Below are 22,648 nucleotides of genomic sequence, written 5' to 3' on the forward strand. Positions count from 1 at the left end.
AAATTACAAATCATTGCGATCGTAAAATTGCATTAATTCCTCTTTTCTTTTTATATTTATTAAAAATGTTCTTACACGTGGTACATTTTACGTAGGAAACGTTTAGTGTGCAGACCTAAATATTTCCAATATCTTAAACCCATATTAGAATATTTACTCAAAGGTTCACATAGTTAAATCATATTGAAGAATGACAATTTCCAGAATAACTTTCGCCCCCCAATGAAAAATGCTCAGTTTTATGCTTTAATAGAGTGCGTTGCTGTTGGATTTGCTCTTTTATTACTTGGTTTTATATTTTAAATATAGTTTAATATATGCAGCTATATAATAGTTATTTAAAATTTGAATACTACGGCTTTGTCGAATTATTTATTATATTTATGCTTCGGCTTTTAAACTAAGAACTTTAAACTAATTTTTGTTGTGTTTGCTCCGCTTCTTCGGCCAGGATGCGCTATTATTTTCTGTTATTATTTGCTACTCTAGGATGCTAAATACGTATATCATTAATTCATTAATTCATTAATTACACACTTGAACAACTTCGTGCGAGAATTGTTACGATCGTTGATTAGGTGTTTAAAAACTATATAATACAAAAAGTCTTGGCGTTAAATGATAATTGTTTAAACAAAATAATTAAATTATTTTGCGCTGGTTTACAGTTTCCATTTGTTGCTTGTCTCCCACACACACACACACACATACACAGAGACACACACACACATACATATTAATAAATTAATTAAACATTTTGCTGTTTGTACTCAAAACCGCTTCGAATCCCTTACAGTTTGGCCTTTCATAAGAAGCCCATGTCGAGGGCAGTGTAGAGGGCGCGAATGTCGCTGTGGGCGGAGATGCGCCAGAAGGGGAAGTTCATGGCCTTGGCGGCGGTCTCCTCCTCGTTCCCATCCCCAATCACCACGTAGGTGCTCTTGCGGCCAAAGCGAGTCACGATCCGCTCATAGCAGGTTTCATGGCCTGCGGAAAAGAGGGAGAAACTGGTTATATCTCTGATTGATCTACCAACGCCACACCGTCGTCCTCACTCACCGATTTTGTGCGCACTGTAAATGTTCTCGATGTTGAAGATGCCGCCCAGGCCGAACAGCAGGACCTTGGCCAGCGCCGGGGCCAGTTGCGTGGAGGTGACCAGCACGTTGACGCAGTTCTCCCGCTGGGAGATCATGCTCAGGCACTTGAGCGCCAGCGTGGCCCAGTTGTCGGTCGCCACCTCGATTTCCGAGCGGATCTGCAGCCAGGCCTCGCGTTTTCCGGGTCCCAGAAGGGTGCCCACACTGGAAGGTAGAGCAAAAAAATTTTCGATCAGTCAGAATAAAAAATACTTATTACGTAAAGTAGTTTAAAGATAGAGGGCCTATCTTATTTTTACCAGAACGCAAGGACTAGTCTATACTCACTTTCCACGGTAGCTGTTGTAGATGTCCTTGATCTTGCGGTAGCGGAAGGCCAGCTTGCGCATCCAGTCGACGCCGCCCCTCACGCCGGTGGGCAGGCAGAGATTGGGCGGGGCGCCTGGAGGAGTGTTCGTGTGGAAGCCGTCCGTGGCGAAGTTGTAGGCGCTCAGGTCCTGGCCATTGTCATCGGAGCTGACGTCGTCGATGTGCACCTGGTCGCACTCCTCGATCTCGTTGAAGAAGAAGTGCGTGTCGGCCATGTTGAAGACCATCTCCTCCATGCGGAAGGCGATGGTCATCAGGGAGCTGTGGTCTTTGGTGTATCGGTTGGCATAGCTGCCCGACAGCAGCGTGTGGAAGATGATGAGGGTCTCGTCCAGGTCCCACACGAACACCCTCTCCGGTGGCTTCACAGCCTCACTGTTTCCAGTGTCCGAGGCAGTGCTTCTGGTTGGGCTGGGCTGCTGATGGCGCCTACCGCGCGCCCGTCCCGTCTTACCCGTGGGCGTGGTCTTGCTGGCCGCCACGCCCCCCGAACCGGCGGTGCCCACACTGCTGCCTCCGCTCGAGTTGAGAGCAGCGGCCGCAGCAGCTGCGGACACGTTGCCCAGCGGGCCAATGCCGGAGCCGGTGCTCGGCGAGATCGGGAGCGGGGAGTGCGGCGAGTGGGTGGTCTGGTGCACCGGCGTCGTCGAGTGGGTGTCCGTGGGACTCTCGGAGAGGTTCGAGGAGGCCGCCACATGGAAGCCGTGCCCATGACTGGCACTCGAGCTGGGCGAGCTGACCGCGTACGGAGAGTAGTTGGCCGGACTGTAGTAGTTGCCGTACTGCTCGTTGTAGTAGCCGCCGTAGTCCTGCTGCCCGAAGTTGTTGTAGCCGGCGTACGGACTGCTGTACAGCTGCGAGTTGTTGTTGCCGCTGGCGGCATAGCTGGGCGTCAAGTAGGCCGCCGCCGCAGCCGCCGCTCCGGGCTCCATCTTGGCCTGGCGGGCCGCCGTTGCCGCCGCGTATGGAGTTCCGTATCCGGAGTAGAACGGCGGCGGCGTGTACTGCTGCATGCTGTTGTAGTAGTAGTAGTCGTGTTTGCCGTCGTAGACCGCTGCTGCTGCCGCTGCCACCGCCGAGGAGTTGACCGCCACTGCTCCTCCGTCCAGCGGATTGCTGGCCGAGCTGCAGCCATACAAATTGGAGCCGGCCACCGAGCCGTTGTCCAGCGCAGCGTGCACTTGGCCCGGGCTGCGGGACTCCGACTTGACCGCTGCACTGGAGCCAGTGCCATCGTGCGTCCAGTGCGACATCACAGTTGCTCCGCCCACCACACCATCCTCGCCAGAGACGCCACCGCTGGCGCCACCAGCCTGTTGATATGTGGAGAAGCTGCTGCCGGCGGACTGCGCGAAACTGGAGGCTGTGGCCAGGCTGCAGCTGCTCGAGTTCACATTCGGATTGGCATTCCCGTTCGAGTAGTGGCCGCTCAGCGAGGCCAGCGATCCTATGGTCGGCTGGAGCGGCTGGCTCTGCGGCGGCAGTCCCAGCGGACTGCACTGGCCAACCCCGCCCCCGCCTCCTCCACCGCCTCCGCCCACACCGACACCCATGCCGGCACCGGCGCTACTGGGTCCATTGCTGGCCAACACGGTGCTGGGATGGGATTGCTGATGGGATTGTTGCTGCTGCTGCTGCTGCTGATGCGTCTGCTGCTGATGCGTCTGTTGCTGCTGGGGTTGCTGTTGCTGCTGCTGCTGTGACAGATTGCAGAGGCTGCAAGGAGATAAGATGAGAGGGGTGATGAGTGGGGGAGCTAATTAATGGGGTGGTGTGATTAATGGTGTGGGAACACACACAGAAAGTAAACCCTTAACAAAAGCAGTTTTAAATCAAAAGTACACTTTACTACCATTCACAATTGACAAATATATTTATATATTTGATATTAAAAATGCTGTCAATCGAATCGCACATGTTAATTTTAGATCTTCAATTTATGCCTATGCAGATTATGAATATTTTAAACCCGTTCTCAATAAATTCAATATATCCTTAGGTGGCAAACATGACTAATGTAATAACCGAGTGCATTAAATCAATCGAGGTGTTAATATATTAAAACCGGTTGCCTGAATTTATATTTACCAATTAAAAGGTGGCGGCTTTATCAAAGTATTTACTTTATGATCATGTGTTTATTAAAATGTGTACTTACAGCTTAATTATGCTTATAATTAGTCTGAGTCCAAAGCAAACTATGTAGTTATTAAATTACAAAACTTTCAAATTGGAATTCTCTATTATACATTCAATTGCTCTACGAATCATAAGTAAATATATTACTTGAATTGTTTTATTGGAAACTAAAGAAATAATGAATTTTAAGCGACTGCAGGACAAATTGTAAGGGACTTTGGAATGATCCTACTCAATATTGAGAATAATACATGAGGGACCCACAAAACACACAACACACATGAGCAGTTTCTTTGTGTGGAAGAGCATGGAAACACAGAAACACAGAACCTTTTGCTCGTTAAGGAAACACATAAAACTGTTTCCAATAATCTTTAAACAACCATTAAATTAACGGCACGTAGTCGTTCGGTTCTCGGTTCTTGGTTCTCGGTTGCCCATTTCCCCGATCCCTTTGGCCACGGCGACCAAGTCAAGTGCTTCCCAGTTGAAGACCCGGGCGAAGAGGTCTTCCAAATCTTGTCAAGTGTTATAAATATTTTTCTACGATCTGGCCGTTCGTTCGTTCCCCTCTTCCTGTCGCTGGATTTTTGGATTTTTTCGGCTTGTTTACTGGGATCTTGGGAGGAAATCGCTTGGAATCGGTGAGGGGCACTTGAGCGGATCGCTGGGTTCGCATTTTGGTGGCATGTGCGGAGTGTCCCGGACAAGTCCTGACCTTCCCCATCCCCTTTTCGCTGGCCATGTGTGCAGCAAATGTTGAGCTCGCTTAGAGCGGCGACAAATATTTTTTTTATGCTACATACGAGTATTTAACGATTTGTGTTTTGATGTTTCTTTCTGTTTTTCTGGTGTTATTGCTTTTCGAGTAGGACATTATTAAGTGGACAAATTGGAAAATCTTGAAGGGCTCGCTAAAAATCAAATAAAACTGAGCACCAATGGAAAGTCAAATAAATCACAGCTACGGGAAAATTAAAATTTTCGGTTGTTTCGGTTTTGGGGGAAAACGGAGGGAAGAAATTCAATCCTTTTCGAAGCAATTAAGAGGAGTTTTCTTAGCTCCACAAACTAAAGCGTTATACAATCAGCTGTCCATTAAGATATATATAAAACTAACATAAAAAAGGGATTTGCCTTGATTCGAATATTTTCTATCTTGAAGTAGCAACAAGATAGATATAAACTCATTTAGGTACAGGGTTATTTCCCTATTGAGTATAATTATTTTAAATTACTCTCCAGTCTAATGATTTATCTGCCTCACTTTCTTCCTTTGCTTATACCATATTTCCACTTCAACTTCCCCCATTACGGCTTGGAAAATATTTAACAATTTTTCATAATTTTAATAGGAAGGTAAATTAAGTGCCCAATTTCCAAAGGAATCTGACACCTTGAGATACTTTTCCCCCGCCTGCAAAGGGGGGACATTTATCTTGCTGGCAGCCACAACAAGGGGAAAATGTGAAAAGGGAGCAGCTGGTGAAAGGGGGAAAAGCGTTTTCCCAGCGCAGAACGACGCGTGCGCCAGACAGAGGGGGAAAAACCAACCGAAACTTTGGCTTTGGGGATCTGCTCGCCGCAGAATATAACATAATGCTGTGGACCAATGGGAGATTTACGAATATTATAATGGAAATTATTGAAGAGGGAGGTAGAGGTCTTTAGCACTAAGCCGCAACTGTTGCCGCCTTTAAGCCCCTTTTAAGTAGTTGGGCCTGGACCGCCTCGAGTCCCTACGATGTCCTCCTGCCCCTTGGCAAGTGTTAAGTGCTCTGACACTTTTCGGTTCTTTTTGTTTTTTGGGATTTCGGATTTCGTATTTCGGATTTCGGTCTTGGGCTCTCTGCAGTGTCGCAGCTGAAGCGTGCAACGAATTCCTTGAATTTCTGCCGAAGGCATGTGTCAGGTTGTGAGGACCACATGCAAAATATGCACTTCCCTTCCGCCGACGACCCTGGCCCCTTTTCAATTGAAACCAATTGAAGATGGTGCGCCTCTTGTCAAGTGCGAGGGCGTCCTCGCCGTTCTGCTACAAATTGTCTACGCTTACACAGGGGAAAACCTTCTTCTGGGATCCTGGGAAGCAATTTGATAAGAACCCAAATCTGTACATCCCCATACAATTTATTATATACATTATGTTTCCTTAACATGTGATTAGGGCCTTCTATGTTTTACGTTTCAATAGATTTGATTTTAATGCAAATACTCCAAGAGGTTTAGCACACTCATTTTTACATGTTGCATGCTTAAGTTATCTTTTTCATACATGTAGCTATGTATATAACTATTTGATAAGTTCATATATTTCATTTAATTTCGACCTACCGGTTGCGTTCATGTGTATCCGTGTGCTCTGTCTTGGGACGTTTAACCTGAAAATATGACAAGAAGAGCGCACATTAGGAATATATATTAAAATTTTGTGTATAATGTGATTTTTCGGATTTTCGCCGGCCCTGGAAAAGAATTTGTTTATAAACAACGCGGCGCACTCACACCTCAGCGTCTGGCGCGGAATCGGCCTGCTGAGCTCGGCACTTCCAGCGCCTGAAACTCTATTTGGGTTATCCAGTGCGAGTGGCGAAAGAAAACAGCCAATTTTACATAATTCGCAATCGCCATTTGCTGCTGCGCCAAGCGATTTTCGCTGGCCGAGCTTGTGCGTGGGAAAAAGTTTTACTCAATTGTTACTCGGATGTGCGGCGCCATTTGGGGGGAAGTCGAGGAAGGGGGGCGGCTCGGAAAAGCAGCAGGTGGCGGTGATTTTCGATAAGGATGCGACAAGGTAAGATGGGGCATATTGGTATACATCAATAATAAAGGTTATGTGGTTCCTTTGTCAGCTAAGTAAAAAGAAGCTGGAAAAGTTAGTATAGTCTTTGATATAGCGTCATAATTGCTAAGTATCTCAATTAACAGCATCAATCCCAAATGGTGAAAATATCAGGATGTGGCTGGTTTGTTTTTGTTAGTCGAGAAACTGTTCTTAACTGAAATTATAATAAAATTGGTTTGACAAATGGCAAGAAACGAGCCGAAAGATGGCACATATGCAAATCGAACGGAAGCCAGATAAATCGAAGGCGGACAGACGGGAGCGGCCAGTCCAGGTGCTGGAATTTGTGCGCCTCTCCGCCCCTAAAAGGAGACCCTACAAACAAAAAAAGGGCGGGGATGGAGCGAAAGCTGAGCGGCTTCGGTTGACAGCTTCTGCCGTCCGGCGAGATGACCACACGCACGCACTGTCCATCAGCCGGCGATCTGGAACTGGAGGGGGGGCAGGATGCGCCCGGGGGGCGGGGCATGGCGTGGCGGGACGGGACGGGTTTGGACTCAGATTTGTCGACGGAGCAAAGGAAACACGCGCATGAGCAGCGGCGGACAAGCGGACAGATTGCCGAACGGTAGCGTTTCGAAGCTGCGCATGGAGTTGCGATCTCGGGTCGCGAATTCTGCAGGATTGCGTGCTGCACGAGCAACCGAATTCGAGTCGAGTTCGAGTTGTATGCAAAAGTGAGATAGTGAGATGATGAGGGGCCAAAACAAAATAAAGAAGGGGGGAGAAAAGAGCCAAATGCAACCTTTTACTAAACTAATTTATGGCACAAGCTGACAACGTAAACATTAACACAGACAACACTCGAATTGGGGGGGGTTTTGGATGGTTTTTGAGCCGAGTGAGAGGAAAAGAGTGGGAGATACATGTGTGGTATAAAGACCTGTTTGCTGGGCATCTTTAACGAAATTCCTGCGATCGTAATCTCTTTGTCTCTTCTGCTGCTTTAGAAGAAGATTAAAACACACACACACACTCGGTCACAAAAAGCAGGCAAACAAAAGACAAGACAAGAAGACGGCGACAAATTTTTTATTAACTCGGCCCTAAGACCCCTACAACCCCTTGAGCTCCCCTCCCCCTCGAACCCCGCGATAAAAATCAAAATAAACAAGAGGAAAATTTGTATCTTCTGGTGGACGAACGCAGTGGAATGGGCAGCTATGCCATGCACCTTAACACTTTGGCACGTTAATTACGTTTGGGCCACGATCGTGGTAGTATACTCCACAATCGCCAAGTGTCAATCGCAGTGGCCATAATCAATATTTCGACTCCTCCCCCGCCCCCACACTCACACACACACACACTTGCACACACACATACGCACACACACACATGGGCATTCCCTTTGTCATAAATTACATGCAGCGCGTATTGTCGCAGTTGAATTATGGCGTGTTAATTTTTACGATTACGGCTTAAACTTAATTAAAATGTGATTAATGCCGCTGGACGGCCGAAGCCCAGCTCTGGCTTTTGTGGGCCAGGCTCTTTAAATTCCCATAAAGCCGGCACCCAGACCCACTAGTGCTGTAATTTATGCTCTATTAATATTTCGCCTTAACCATCCGGCCTCAACCACTCCACGTTCGTCACGTTTCCATCGATCCTTCGACTTTGTCTTAGCCGTAGTTCAGGAACTCATAAAAGCCTGCTGTTTACTTTTGGCATGCAGTTCCATTAAATCGCCGGCCAAAACGAACTTTACGCCAATCTGGGCCAGAGACTTTGCCTCGAAACTCCAGTGAATGAAGCGGCTTCTTAATTGGTGGGAGAAGTGCATATTATTTGGACGAAAGGAAAACGCTTGTCACTTTTTAGGCACTTTATTAAGCGGTTTTAATGACCTTTGCGACTGCAGTTGTTTGCTTCATTACCCACAATCAAAGTTAAGCCGATTAATGCGTTGTAATAAAATTGTGGTCAGGTGCCCATAATCTTTATCCCCATTTACGATTTCCCAACAATGCACAATCGTTTGGGGTCTTTAAAGCGCTTTTCTTTTGCAGCATGGGTCTATAAAAAACAAAGTAATCCTCTGTAAAAGTAATCCTCAAATCTGCCTAGAGGAATTCTATTTCTTCGAGTGTATTTGCGAGACTTATTGGCTTAGATTTATGCAATCGAATAACATCTCAACACAACTTTGTTGTCAAGCTGAACCAGATTTATAAGTGAAGTGTGCTATGATATCACGCCGCCCAATAGATCAGCTTAAAGCATCCTAAACTGTTGTTCGTACATATATTAGACTCCAGATTTAATAAATTGCTACAAGCGATATCTCGCCGTGGAGTTTCACTTTTCGGATAGATGGTACTCCCGACTGGGGAAGCCCCACAAGGGGCAACCACCAAGGAAGCTACCGCCGACATCTACGAACATAACCATAGTTATAGCAATAGCAATAGCCATAGTCATAACACTAGCAATAACAATTCCAATAACCGACGGCTCAACCACATCACTTTTAAAGCTTCGCAGCTTGGGAGGAGCATTACGACTATGTGATTACCTTTGGCTCGATCATTTTGTCAATTAATCCGCAACGCGGGGCGGCGTAGTTGTATGGCATTAGGGTGACCATTCTGTGGGATTGCGTTTGCTGATTACTGATAACTGAATACTTTCACTAGAAACAACACACAAGCACACGCGGGGGAGTGAACTCGACCGATTCAGGTAGTTAAGTTAGTGTTCGATGTTTTGTAATCGAATATATAGCAGCAGTTTCAGAACGAACGAAGTGTATGGTTTGTATCTTGTATCTGCGACTTCGGGCGGATCGACCGTTCCCGTAGCGCTCGCTTTGAGTGGCTCGAATCGACTGAACCACCGAACTACCAAACCACCCGACTTTTTGTGGCAGAGGCGCGGCAGCGCTGCTTGAGTGAAAATCCCTGGCTCCGGATTCGGATTCGTATGGCTACGAGTATTTGTATCTGATGTGGTGTCGTTTCGGCACTCGAAACGAGTTCGTGTGAGCGGTGCGCACTCGCAGCAGCCTCTCTCGCTCCCACCGCCGGCCAGAGACCGCTCCTAGACTCCGCCCATTCCCATTCCCCAAGTCGAAGGGCCCATCCAGCCAGAGTATCTCACAGGGGTGGGTCGAAAACAACTTTTCCTTGAGAGCCACAAGCCCAAAGTTTGCTGTTTCTTTCTCTGTAATATTTTTGGTTGTTTTTGTTTTCGCGTTTTTGGTAAGTATCTCTCGGATGCGGGCGAACAATGCCCATTGTGAATGAGATTTTGCCGCTGGGCGAACGCAGCAACTGAAAAGTGGGTTTCCTATGCGCATAAATTAATAAATTAATTCCAACCAACTTCGCCACCATTCGAGCACATTACACAAATTAATAAGCTAATCAGATGAAGTTCCTCGGACTTTTCAATGGAAACCGCCGGCAATTTAATGGCAATCGTAAAATGCGCAACGAATATATCGGGTAATTCAATCGGGTAAATGCCTAAAACACATTGGATTCGATGGATCCGTAACGCATTAGAGAAGGAGCTCCAAAAATCGAAATGCTCATGTAAGACGAGCCGAAGTGTGCTGGGCATAATCTAACCGATACACGATATGGCATATGGGACATGGGATATGGGACATCCGATCTCTAGACGGACTAGCGAGTGCCATAAACAAATTGGCATCTAATCAAAATCACAGGGCTCTCTTCATCCATGCAGACGTGAGTCACTTTCGATGGTAATTGGGTACCATAAACACGATGGTGGCTTAGAGCCACTAATGAGCTCGATTTAATGAAGTAGAATGCTCAAAGAGGATGGAAGCCAATTGATGTTGATTGGGGGCATCTCTGGGAAATTACTGAGCACATGAATTCTAAATTGTGTTGAAACTTCAACCGAATTAAGTGCTAAAACACTGATGAAAATCTAGTAAAATTATTATTCAGCTTATAGGCATTAGGTATTTTTGAAGTGACTAAAATTGGAGGTTAATAAAATAAATATTTAATAAGTAATTAAACCTCTCCTCGATATGACTATTAGAATAAATAACCCATGCAACGTGCAGCAAGTTGTTTATTATTCATTTCGCATACATGCTTATTTCCTAGACATTTCGTATTTATTTATGTTTGATTGCCGTCTCCAGCGAGACCAAACAATTGAGTCGTGTGGTAAACAATTGATATTGATGCAACACTTGATTTTTGGCCCAGCAGAGACTGACGTGCAAGCCTGGATGTAATTACAAGTAAGCAGAAACAAGTGCAGTTCAGTAAATAGGCGACTCACATGCAAAGGAATTCCGGCAATAGGCCCATTCGATGCCTAGTCGACAACAAATCCAGCCACAAGAAATAAATAATTGTGAAGCTAGAAATTTGATTATGGCATTTCGGAAGGGGCATTTCCAAACTGAAAACTGAGCATGACCCCAAAAGTGGGGGAGTGGACCGACCTCTTGGTGGCTACATTTTGGGGGGGGGCAGTGAATCGCCGAGCATTGGCGGGCATTAAATTAGCTTTAATCGCTTTAGCACGATCGTGAGACAACATGTCGTCAATTATATCTACGATGATCATGGTGCCCCTCGCTGCTCCTTGCCGCCTTCCCCCAGTTGGCCACTCGGAGAGTCTTCTGTAAACAAATCTGCGCACAATTCGCTGCATTTGCAGATATTTCTGCGGCCTGGCTTGTTGCTGAGACTGGCACATTTGTCGTGGACCGGTTGCCGATCGTCGACCATCCAACATCCAGTATCCAAGTTTCCCCCTGGAACAGCAGATCCCCTCGGAACCGAGCTGAACTGAACGTGCTGATCGTGCGACTGCAAAAGCCTGCTGCACAATGGAGAATCGGAGAATCAGAGAATCAGGGGAATCAGGGAATCGCACGGGGGCAGGGTGGGGCTGGAAAGTGTTTAAGATTTACGTTCAGTTTTGATCGGCCCGGACCTCCCCGAGTGTAGTATTAATTTTACACAGCCAAAGGAAGTGGGAGGTGGGGAGGAGAGGTGGGAAGGCAACATGGTTGGGATCGAGAGGCCTGTGCCACAACGTTGCACGTTGGGCGCCATTTTAATGCAAAAGTTTTAACACCTGAGTCGAGCACATTTGTTGCCATGTTCGCATTCTTACAACTTGATCTGCTGGGCCTGCGACTGTTCGCGCTGGACATCTAGATAAGGACTTGGATTTGGCCACGGCACCAGGGACATTGAATTGCTTGTCCGTTGTCATTTGGTTGGATGACCACCGTGCCCCCTGCCTCCCCACTCCGGGTTCTCCGGTTCAAAAGTCGTCGGGGAATGCGTCACTCGATTGGCGAGCCCGCGAATTGGGTCAGTTTTTCCATGCTATGCTGATTAGGGAAGTTTCACATTTGTCAGCACATGCCAAGCGTCTGAGGCATTCGTTTTTCTACCCCTCGACAAAAAAAATATTGCTGAGCCATGGAGATCTGACCGCAATTACATATGAAATAGAGAACAAAACGATGAATAGCGCAGTCCAGGGAGCTGCAAAGTGCAACGATATTTGCACAGAGTAAAGCCTAGAAGAGTTTGGTATGCAGATTATTCTGGAGTTTGGGGTTTTTTCGTTTTGTAGCTGAGCTTCCGACGGGGGAACTGCACATGGGATTCCAATTCCGAAAATCTTGAATGAAACGGTTTTGTAATAAAACTGCTTCATAGACAAAACCGCACTGAACTTTCCTTGGTCCGCTTGTCACTCAACTATTTCCACAGAAACTTGCAAAATAAATGGAAAAGTCAACAGCCAATCTAAAGGTATTGCATTTCCTATGGAAAACACATTTCCCACTTGTACAAATATTTATAGGGTAACTCCAGACGATCAGCTGTTCCACGGATCCCATATCAATCGAATCGAATCGATCGTAAATCACACAAAATTCGTGTTTTCTATCCCACAGAGCCCAAGGCGCATTAGTCGAATATACATATAATTTTGAGAGGCCATTTTATGGGTCGAAGATCATTAAAGTGCGCATAGCCAACTACTGTGCTGGTTCCATAAAAAATATGAACATAAACTGGGATTTTATGAATCAACAAGGCTGCTCGACCACAAAATCGGCTAGCAAAGCTAAACAAAGACTTGGTCAGTGGTCTATATGGTCTATATGGTCTATGTGGGCGTTTGCCTCGATCTTGATTCCCCCAATAAAAGAAAAAAGAAACAAAAAACAAAGCATACAAAAATAAACCAAGTCGGGAATTGCACTTGCAGTTCATTATGATTGAGTCGATTATCATGACCACCAGGGTCGGCGAGAAACGGTTCGTTTATGCTTTCATTCTTGGGAAAAATTATGCGGAACCTGTGTTTCAGTTCCAGGCACGTGCCGATCCGCGACTGATACGTACATTTGGATGTATGTATGCACATCCGATGGGGGTCAGGCGGCGGTGGGAGAGGGGAACGGCAGGGAGGAGGAGGTGAATCGCCATGGTGACCCAGGCGATGCAAACATTGGTCAGGAATTTCATTAAAAGCCAAAGCCGAAGCCCAAAGCCGAGCAGCTACTATGTGTGTGTTCTCCTGGCAACCGGCGCACAAGCCACCCACTCCACCACCCATTCCACCACCCACTCCAGCCCCGCGCACCACCCATCAACCTGCCGCCGACTGGGCCACCCACCGAGCGAAGTGTGTCGCCTGTCACTGCGAATGAGCATCAAAACTGCGGCAGAACGCCAGAATGCCAGAGCGGCAGAACTCCAGAATGGATAGGATTGGACCGGAGCGAATTGAGGTGAATGGGAAGGGGGGGTGGTCGGAGGTTTACCTGTGGGAACGGCTCTCTAATTAATTTAATTACGTGCTCTCGACTAGCGCGTGTCAAAACGCGCAGCGACCCAACAACGAACAACAAAATTAAATACTCACGCCTCGGTGGGCTCTAATCAAATGCGCCCTCAAGTATGCAATGGAAACATATGCTTTTACCGGGTGGGTAACGCAGGGTATTGGGTAAGAGGGTGTGCTCGACTAGGGGTGACTTCGCACGGCCAGCACTTAACACTTTCAAAATAGTGAGCATTTTACAATATTTTACGAAGAACTAAGGCAAATATGAAGAGAAACATTCAATTCTGTTAATATAGGTTTTCTGTTAGAGGTTTCAAGTTGGGATAAGAAACTAAAAAGTATAGCTTGTAAACTCAAGGAGATAACGTAATCTTTTTGACCTTTCAAATCGAGTCAAATGTGTTCTTAACCCTTTTATTAATGTATGTGTAGATGGAATTCTTCATATGCTGCAGTGGGGATCACAGGATCCAGCTTACTGGGTATGCTGCAGTCGATACCCCACGCATGTTCCGCCAATTTAGCCGCGTTGTTCCTTGGGTTAACCGTTGCCAGGCCTATGAAATGGTGCTTGCAACCACTCGCCCCGTCCGGAAAACAACAACATTGAGGCATCGCTGACAAATTGAATTTGTAAACTTGTCCGCGGGCAACAACAAATCATTGGAGACCCCCAGGGATGCTGTTTCGGTTGCTGATCCGTCCGTTGCCATAATCATCCGGATTCCGGAGTCAGGGGGAGAAGGAGGAGGAGGACGCCCGATACGGAGGTGGATGCGAATGCCATGGGACGCTGGTAATCCAATACCCATGCCCTATCCATGTTACGCTCCTCTGGACGGACTTTCTAACTCGGTCTCAGTTCGCCGGCTCGGTTCTGTCCTCCCAACCACCTCAAACCACCTCCAACCACGCGCCACCCAGCACTCCCCCACAAAAAACAGTGGCGAAAGTGATGTGAAATTATAGACCCGCTCTCGGGCGGTTGGGGGCGTGTCAGCGCAGTTGGAAAAAAAACACACACGCACAATTATTAACACTTATTAATGTTGAGGTTTCGATATGGATGGCACCCCAGGGCTTAAATTAAAGTCATCCCGAGTGCCAAACAGCTGCCTCAAGTGTCGCACTTGAGCCAATCTGGATCCGGAGCCAGGGGGTTGCAACCCGGGGATTGAGTGGGGTTGGGCGTTGGCTTTGTCGCTGTTTAAGTAGTCATTAAGATCGAGTGCGGATAAGATTTTTATTCACAGCTGGCCGTCCTGTACCACCGGGAGTACCACCTATCCACCGGTCCAGTCGCCAACCCCTCGGAAAAGGAAAAAAAATAACAGAACCCCGCCTTGCAATTAGCCAACAACCTTTGACTCCGGCCCAACTCCCATCGTGGCTCACCGGGATCCTGGCTGTTCGGGGCAAGCTATTGACAGCTATTGTCTTCTAATTAAACAACAATGTTGACCTATTCTCAAGATGTCACGGATCGGGTTCAACGAAAACTTCCTTTTGGGCTAAAAAATTATTGCAAATTATTTACACAATTTTTCCTCCGGAAAATCGATTTCATTGTTTGTTAATTAAAAACTTTGATTGCTTCACGAACAACCCTCGAAGTAGTTTGCCTTGCTAACCCTTTGAGTTTATCTCCTGAAGACGTTGCTTGTTAACCCTTTGAGTTGGTCGTCAACCCTTTTCTTGTAATAATTCAGTTGAAGGGAAGACAGTTTTGTAAATTATAAAGCTGAGAAGGGACTGAGTGAGCACTAACGATGTCTTACTACGCAGTGCGGGGTACTTTTGAAAATGAAGTACACCATTTTGTAGATACATAGTTTGAAAGCTTGCAAAACTGACTCAAAAACTCTTCTTATGAGTAGAAAAGTTAGCTTTCCTATTTTAAATAAATCTTTAAATTAATTTCTTCAATAAATCTCCCCAGCATAGGGCAGAGATTCCACTCTGCGGCTGATGGCGAACCGCAAACTGTGCCAACTGTGCAACACTTGGACTTGGGCAACTGGTAACTGGTGTCTGGTAAATGGTTACTGGTAAATGGTAACTGGTAACTGGTAAATGGTAGACGGCAACCGAATACGCTGCTGAACTATCAGTTACACTTACACCATATGTGGCAGCCCTAAAGTTGCCGCGTATCGTTTTCATCACTCAGACCTTGGCCACATTTAACTTTTGCGCGGCAGCCGCTCGACAATTGTGGCAGTTCTAACTATTAAAATGGGTATAAAAATGGCAAATACTTGATTATTTCCGTTAAACTTAATTACGACAAAAAAAACTGAACTGAACTGAACGGCAAGGCCGAACCGAACCGAAAAGAGGGAAATACGTATAGTATTACCAGTGCAAATGGAAGGGCGTAAAGCTGAATTGCGACCAACTGTTGATGGGACACAACTTTCGAGGCGGAGAACAGGTGCACAACTCGGCACTGGGAATCGAACGGGAATCGGTGCGGAAACCCTATAGAAATCGGAGGATGGTGGGCCGGGACATCCCCGACAGCACTTTCATCTACCACCTCTGTCCTCCCTCCAGACGATCCCGAATAACGAATACCGAGTACCGAATATCGAATTTCGCTTTACCGCCTCGCCAATCAATGGACGAAATGTGAATGATTTGTTTGTTGGCATTTTGGCTGCCAATTGTACGGATTTCGGAGGCTGCTACTGCTACCGCTGCTGCTGCACTTTCCCAAGCCCCGAAGAATGGATGGAAAAATGTGCAATGAGGAAATCTGATATTTTTTTGTGAGACAGCCTGGAAAATTGCTGAGGACGAGGCCAGCCCAGGCTAGGAAAAAATTCGTGGTAAAATTATGAAAAAAATCTAAGAAAAACTGTCACGACTGCTAACGAGTAATGCTATCCCCGTTCCTCTCATTTCGCCCCGTAAAGTCAAAGGTCGCACAAATTTGTCTCGGAAAAAACCGCTTAATTGGTAGGGGCTTTCAGTGGGATGGGATGAGATGGGATGGTATGGTATGGTAGGGTATTGCTTGGGATGAGATGGAATGGGGATGGGGATGGGGTTACAGGGAGGGCAGCTGCCTGTCTGCGCCTTTGACTGACAACAGCCACACCTAAGTAAACCACGTTGCGGAGAGTCGCAGTCGCCGGCAGGAGTCTTATCATGCTCATGCCCCAAGTTGTCTGCCACTTGATTGAACCGGAAATGAAGCGCAAGTTTTGTTTTCACAGGCTGCGACCACTTGACCCCGCAACCCGCTGGCAGTGACACCGAAAAGTGGAATCAAAGTGAACCGAATCCAATGCCGATGCTAAACCGAACCGAACCGAACCCCTTTCCCATCGGCAAAATGTTTTACATCAATTTTTGGTTAATGTGCCGCTGGCAGAGGCAGCATCCCACTTACCCCGACTGTCAAATAATTATGACAAGTTCATTTCGTCGCACTTTCGCTCATTTGTTTGGCTCCCATTCGCATCTATTTTTTCCCCTCCAATTTTACCAGGAATTCCTGTAAGCGAGGGCAGGCCCGGAAAAAGACTCAGATCCGGACCCGGGCCCACCAATTACCGGAGCGTTGTAAGATGCTCGGGGCTTTTGATGTGACAGATGCGTGTCTATGTCGCTTCCGAGGTGTATTGCTCCATCACTTGGTAGTTCTACGAATAATACTTCTCGATTTAGCCACAAATGGGCTTAAAGTACTTCTCTAGCAGTTTCTCAAAAGTATGCTGTGATTTTAAGTACCATTTGAAAAAGGTGAACAGAGAAAAAAGGTTCCATGGCAATATATCTAAACTTAATCATAGAAAGGCGAATCACTGTAAATCATTTTACTTATGTAATAATTATTGATTGACAACCATTAGATGATGCCTCGCTGTCACTGTTTTGCTGATCTATTCCAAATTATTCACCAAAAAGGTGCCCAGGAAAGAGTTGGGCACTATATTTAGTGCAGTGCTGGCTATCTATAGACGCATGTGGGCTCAAAATATGCTGTCGAAAGTGACAATTGATTGCGTACAGACGTTTTGTATTTGACTGGGCTATTTCGGTATCTGCCACCATTCAGATTTAGACCAGGAGACAACAATGAGTCACGAGTAGAGCACTGGAGAGCAGACAAAGCAAATCCCTCTTAAAATGGCCACAGCAAGGTACAAATATTTGCTATCATTAGAGGGCATTAGGATCGGAATCCAGCGGAAAGGCCAGGATATCCATCCATCCGTATATCCATCAGGCAGGTTGCTCTAATTTTGCGTTCCACATCTTCATCTGCTGACAGGCGACATAAAACAGGATAAAAGGACTAAGCAGCGTCGCCAGTTGAGCGGATTATGCGAGCCTCTGGCGAAACTGGAACAAAAAGCAGGTCCTTCGAGCAGGAGCCTAAAGGATAAACCTCCTCCTACCCTCTCCGCTTCTCGCCCTTTTCCAGTGCTGTAACTCAAGCATGATGCATGCAAATTTATGCCATACATTCTGTGGTTTAGCCCTCGGATATGACGTCACAGAAAGGACTCGGGGCCGATTTCATCGGAATTATGTCAGGCGAAAGGCGAGCGATAAGCTTGAAATGAATTTTAAATAGTTCTTCAAGCTGATTTGAAATTCTCTAAAATGTACGTAGATATAAAAGTAGCCACATCGATTTGAGAAAGCAATAAAAGTAGCTGTATGTGCCTGATTTTTGATTTCTATCAGCATAAGTCGTCGAATGATAATGACAGTACATCAAAATGATCATCATCGAATTGAAAACTAGTGCCAGTCTCCAAGGAAGAGTTTCCAGTTCGAGCTCCAAGTCTGTTTATTGACTTTGTCTCGACCATGGCTACTGAAATTGCGCCCAACTCAGCACTGGCGAAACTTGCGAGTAAACAAACAAACAAGTTCATTTGTTGAAGTGGCAGAAACCCAGATAAATGCCTCGACTTCGGACGGGAACAGGTAGGTGTATGTATATCCCTTTTCCAGACAGAGATGGATGCACTTCCTGTGCCACGCCCCAGACAAACATTTGCCATTTAAGCCGAAGGACAATGCGGATTAAGAGCTGGGAGATGGGCGATGAGAGATGAAATGCCTGGCCTGAACTCACTGAATCACAGATTCACAGATTATGTTGTAAAACTGTCGCCAGGCATTTGAACCTGGGGGAATAATGAGATGAGCTGCTGGCGAATAGGCCACCCCCCTGCATTTAATTTTAATTTTTCGGGACATTCCCAGGGCGTGGCTGAAATGGAGCAACCGGGGCCACAAACGAGAAGCGAATTGAAATGCTCGCTATCGTTTGGCAACCCGCAGAGCGAAAAGTCCTGCGGGCAGCGCAAACGCCCAGGCGACGATGAGGGGGGATGAGGGGCTGAAGGACCCCCAGCCGAAACCCCTGATCCTGTCCCGCTCCTGCCTGCATTGTTTGTTGTTTTAATGGCAAAACGAAAAGCGCAAGGCATCTGCACGGCGTTGTCCTTTTGTACATTCTCTGCTGCTCCTTTCTGACTACTCAAATTTCAATGAAATTATCCTCACGGCATTTGCCTGCCTTCTCCCTCTCCCTCTCTCTCTCTTACTCACTCTCACTCACTCACTCCTTAGCCGTCGTCTCCTTCCCTGCAGCTCGGCCAACAATGCCGAATAAAATGTTTTTCGCTGAAATTATTTGCTAATGGCTCGTCCTTTTTTTGCATTCCCATTTATGAGATTTTCGTGTTGTCTCCGATGCTGTCAAATAGATACCCGCAAACAAAAAAAAATGGCGGCAGTTGACGCTTTTGTCTCTCTGACGTTTTTGGCTTTCTGCCTTCTTCTGCTTCTTCCTTCCGGCCGCCATCGATGGCAGCCATTTTGGATGGCCGCTGGCAGGAAAAAGCCGCGTTCTGTTTGCCTTGGCAACGAGACAAACACATCGCAAATTGCTTTGCCCCAAAAGTTTGCTCAAGTTACGCCGGAGTTGTGGGGGAGCTGCCACGGCAACGACGCCTTTATGTGGAATGGAACTCACTTTGAGGCAAAGAAAACCAGCAACCAGCGTACAACTGTCAATCACAGCAGGATTCAGCAGAAACTCAGATCTAAAGATCTCTGCTTTCCATCGAGTTACAGCCCTTGACCTAGTGCCTTCACGAACCGATCCTTTTTGCGGTTTTATTTCTGGTCAAATGATTCCCTCTCGATCGACAGGATATCTGGCTGTGGCCCTTTGTGCGCACTTAAGCTGAAAATTCCCTTTTGACTACTGTCTGCATTGTGTCCTGTGTTTAAAGGATCAGCACTGGGCAAATGCGCAGTAGCATCTTTGATTTCTTACAGTTCACTGTACAGTGGGCCTATCTCTCACGATCAACTGCTACCAGCTAGACCCTCTAGCATTAAAGGATCGCAATTATGCGCACTTGATGCGAAAAATATGATTGGGAGCACCAGGAGTCAGGTTTGAACCGCTCTAGAAATTGACTGGACTTTGCTGCTTTCTTTCGGTTTTTAATTCGAGTTTAGATTCTTTGTGCGCGTTGTGCAATATGCGTGTGGTCTAGGATCTTAGCAAGTCAAGATAGAGATTGGAAAATAGAACATGTATATGTAAATATGCATAGGTATATATGAAATACAATGCTTTAAACACAACTCGTATATCCAGAAGCCACAGTGTTATAAGAATAGAACCCATATATTACTTTCAATGACCAAATATTCAGTTAGCTCCGATCTCTGCACTTACTTTGTAGTAATCCAGCGTTGAGAAGTTTTGATAGCACGGCACATTATACAACATATTCCAAGTGTTGTGGCTGCTCCTGTCGCTGCTCCTGCGGCACTCGATGCCGGGAACTGCGGATCCTGGCACAGTGGAAATGTCAAAGGGCCCACTGGAGGGGATACTCTCCCATGGCAGATAGGCTTTAAGTGGACTTTACAAGCATTAAAAGCAGTTATACACACTCGAAAATGCACACACAAGTCGATATTTTAAGTGTTGCGTGATGTGGATTGATAATTAATTGAGCCTATTGCGTTATTTTTATCACAATGCGCGCCACACAAACGATGGACATTAAATTGCGTTAAGTGAGCAGTTCCGTTTCGCCAATTAATTTGTGCCAAATTGATCTGAAAGATGTGAATTGTATCTCGTTTGCGTTTATTTCAGTTTAAGCGCTGCGCCGACGGGCGAAAAGATACGGATTGGTTTATGGTGGTCCGCTCTCGCCACGAATGTCACATAAAGCTGCGTGTCAACTGATTCGCATTCAACTTGCACCAAAAGCGCTCATCGCCGGATTCTCGATCGCAAAGCTGACGTCGTCGCCATGCGACTTTTGAGTGAGTTTCCTCCGCCGGAACAGCCAATCACAAGCGGCCTCCCAGCAGCGCTGCCCTCTCGCTCGCACCTCCGGGCAGCGCCCTGCGTTGCGGCAGGGAAACCACCGCATTGGCCATGTTCTCCAGCTGCTGCCTCTTGCGCTCGAATCACTCGAGTGGCTCCTGGGGCAGCGGCGAACTGTTGGCTTGGCCATAGGTGTGCTCCGAATCGGAATGGAATCGCAGTTGCAGCGTGGAAAGCTCACTTGGAGCCGCTTCCAGCGCCAACTGACTGGTACTGGTGTGAATGCGATTTGTGGGCTTCCATTGCTTGGGATCGTCTTTGTGCAGATTCCCAGTTCTCCTATTTTGAAAATAGGAATAGATTAAAAAAGTTCCTCTTTATAACTCGCAGTTCGTAATGGGAACTGACCTGCGCAACTGTTATTTTTCCTAATGCTCAAACACTTATTTGGTACAAACTTTTAACACATACCTCACGCACAACATGTTTGAATATTTTCAATACGACATAGTTTTTGAGATTTTCACAGCAGGTTGGCAGCGCCGTGCGTTTGGTGCTAGGGCTTCCTGGAAGCCTTATTTCGGAACCCTTCCACGAACGGTTCTGGGTCTCCGTCTCCCCTTTTTTTTTGGTTTTTGGACCCTCGGCTAACCCAATTTGGCAACACTTGATTGGGCGCCAGGCGAAATGTCGACTCGCATTAGTCTGACCAATTTCGGGATATTGCGGACAGCTCCAAGCCGCTGGTCTTTAGCCAAAAAATCACAGGGCAAACTAGGAGACATACGGCCAGTTTCGTCTCCTCTTTGCCTGCCTCTTTCATGGCAAAGAGGTTTTTTTTTGTTTTATATTTTTTGTCGACTGGCGTCTGGACGACGACGACAACGATCTTGAAGCAAGTTATCCCTGCACGGCTCAGCGCATCGCGACAGTTGTTAACGTGTTTAATTAGCCCTGCAAATTCAATGAATTGCGACAGTAACAGTTAGGCTTAACAACACACCCCCCAGCCCCCGCAGCAGAGCAGAGCCCGGGGGCACTCCCTTCTCCACATATCCAAATATTTGTGCAGCCATTTTGAATTGTCCTGGTGCTGCGAGGATGCGGAATCCTCCCCCGTCGGCAGGCGAGGATTTTCGAACGCATGCGCGCGGAAAAGCACTCAATGTTGACTCTCGAAGGTGTGGAAATGGGGGAGTGCTAATGGAATGGAGGGCGTTTTCCTAATTCCATCCGACTTTAAGCCGTAAACTACGGTGTGGCTTTAAATTGGTTTCCTGGCTCGGCGGCGCTGCGGCATAACTTCCTTTAATGAGTCGGATAAAATGGGATCGGCATGATTTGCCAGTCATAGCATCAGGATATAATTAGTATAATTATCAAACTGCAATACACAACATTGTATACTTCAGTTAGATGCACAATTGCAACAATGCGCTAAAATGAAATGTGATAATGGTAGGTTTTGGCAGCTGATAGGCATCAGATACTTAAATAATAATATTGAAAGGGTTATCTAACTATTATAACTACTTTCCTTAAAATCACTCAAGTAACTCAATGACTTTACTTCGACAGAAAGCACATAGTAGTCTGTTATTGATTTCCCAACCCATCCCATTGGATTTGCCTATCAACCTGTCCAACTCCTGCACTCCATCGATTGCCTTCAATTGGATTTACTTTTATTTTTCAACAACCATTTGTTTGCCTGCTGCGGTCGTTGGAATATTTTCATTCATAAAACTCGAGCGACGTCTGCTGGGTAATAGGATTATGCCAGAAGCGCACACGTGCTCAGTGTCAGAGGCATCGGTGCTCCATCTGCAGCTCCAGCCGCCTCCATCTGTGACCAGCTCCGAGTCCAGCCTGAGAGGGCAGCTCGACGACTGGCAGTTGGACCGCTTGACCGATTCAAGTTAAGTGCAGAAATGCATTGGCAGTCGCTGAGCGCTGGGTCTCGAATGCTCGCTGCCTCTTTATTGCCATGGCTCTTATTATTAGTGACGGATTTCCGAGTCATTAGACAAAGTTATGTCGCGGACCACCGCG

The 22,648-nt window shown here is 46.5% G+C and overlaps 1 protein-coding gene across 2 annotated transcripts; it reads right to left on the reverse strand.

Annotated features, from left to right (window-relative positions):
* Positions 1-263: 263 nt before the first annotated feature.
* LOC122615319 (developmental protein eyes absent) lies at positions 264-20,491 on the reverse strand. Of its 2 annotated transcripts, none has more exons than XM_043790372.1 (5): positions 19,991-20,491; positions 5,943-5,989; positions 1,428-3,185; positions 1,060-1,304; positions 264-987 (listed from the first exon to the last, which is right to left on the reverse strand). In XM_043790372.1, exons 1-5 carry the CDS (start codon positions 20,042-20,044, stop codon positions 806-808), a joined length of 2,286 nt encoding a protein of 761 aa, XP_043646307.1. In that variant the 5' UTR covers positions 20,045-20,491; the 3' UTR covers positions 264-805. The 2 variants fall into 2 exon arrangements, with proteins under 2 accessions (XP_043646307.1, XP_043646298.1); XM_043790363.1 differs by lacking the exon at positions 19,991-20,491 and adding an exon at positions 8,972-9,269.
* Between the last annotated feature and the right edge of the window lie 2,157 nt (positions 20,492-22,648).

Source organism: Drosophila teissieri, chromosome 2L, assembly GCF_016746235.2.
Source record: "Drosophila teissieri strain GT53w chromosome 2L, Prin_Dtei_1.1, whole genome shotgun sequence".
NCBI lineage: Eukaryota > Metazoa > Arthropoda > Insecta > Diptera > Drosophilidae > Drosophila > Drosophila teissieri.

Excerpts from the sequence above, each read along its gene's own strand:
- LOC122615319 (XM_043790363.1), bottom strand. The coding sequence starts at position 9,043 with ATGGTCACCCTAATGCCATACAACTACGCCGCCCCGCGTTGCGGATTA. Across the intron at positions 1,305-1,427 it reads TACAACAGCTACCGTGGAAA|TGTGGGCACCCTTCTGGGAC; the intron begins GTGAGTATAGAC and ends TCTACCTTCCAG. Across the intron at positions 988-1,059 it reads TTACAGTGCGCACAAAATCG|GCCATGAAACCTGCTATGAG; the intron begins GTGAGTGAGGAC and ends TCTTTTCCGCAG.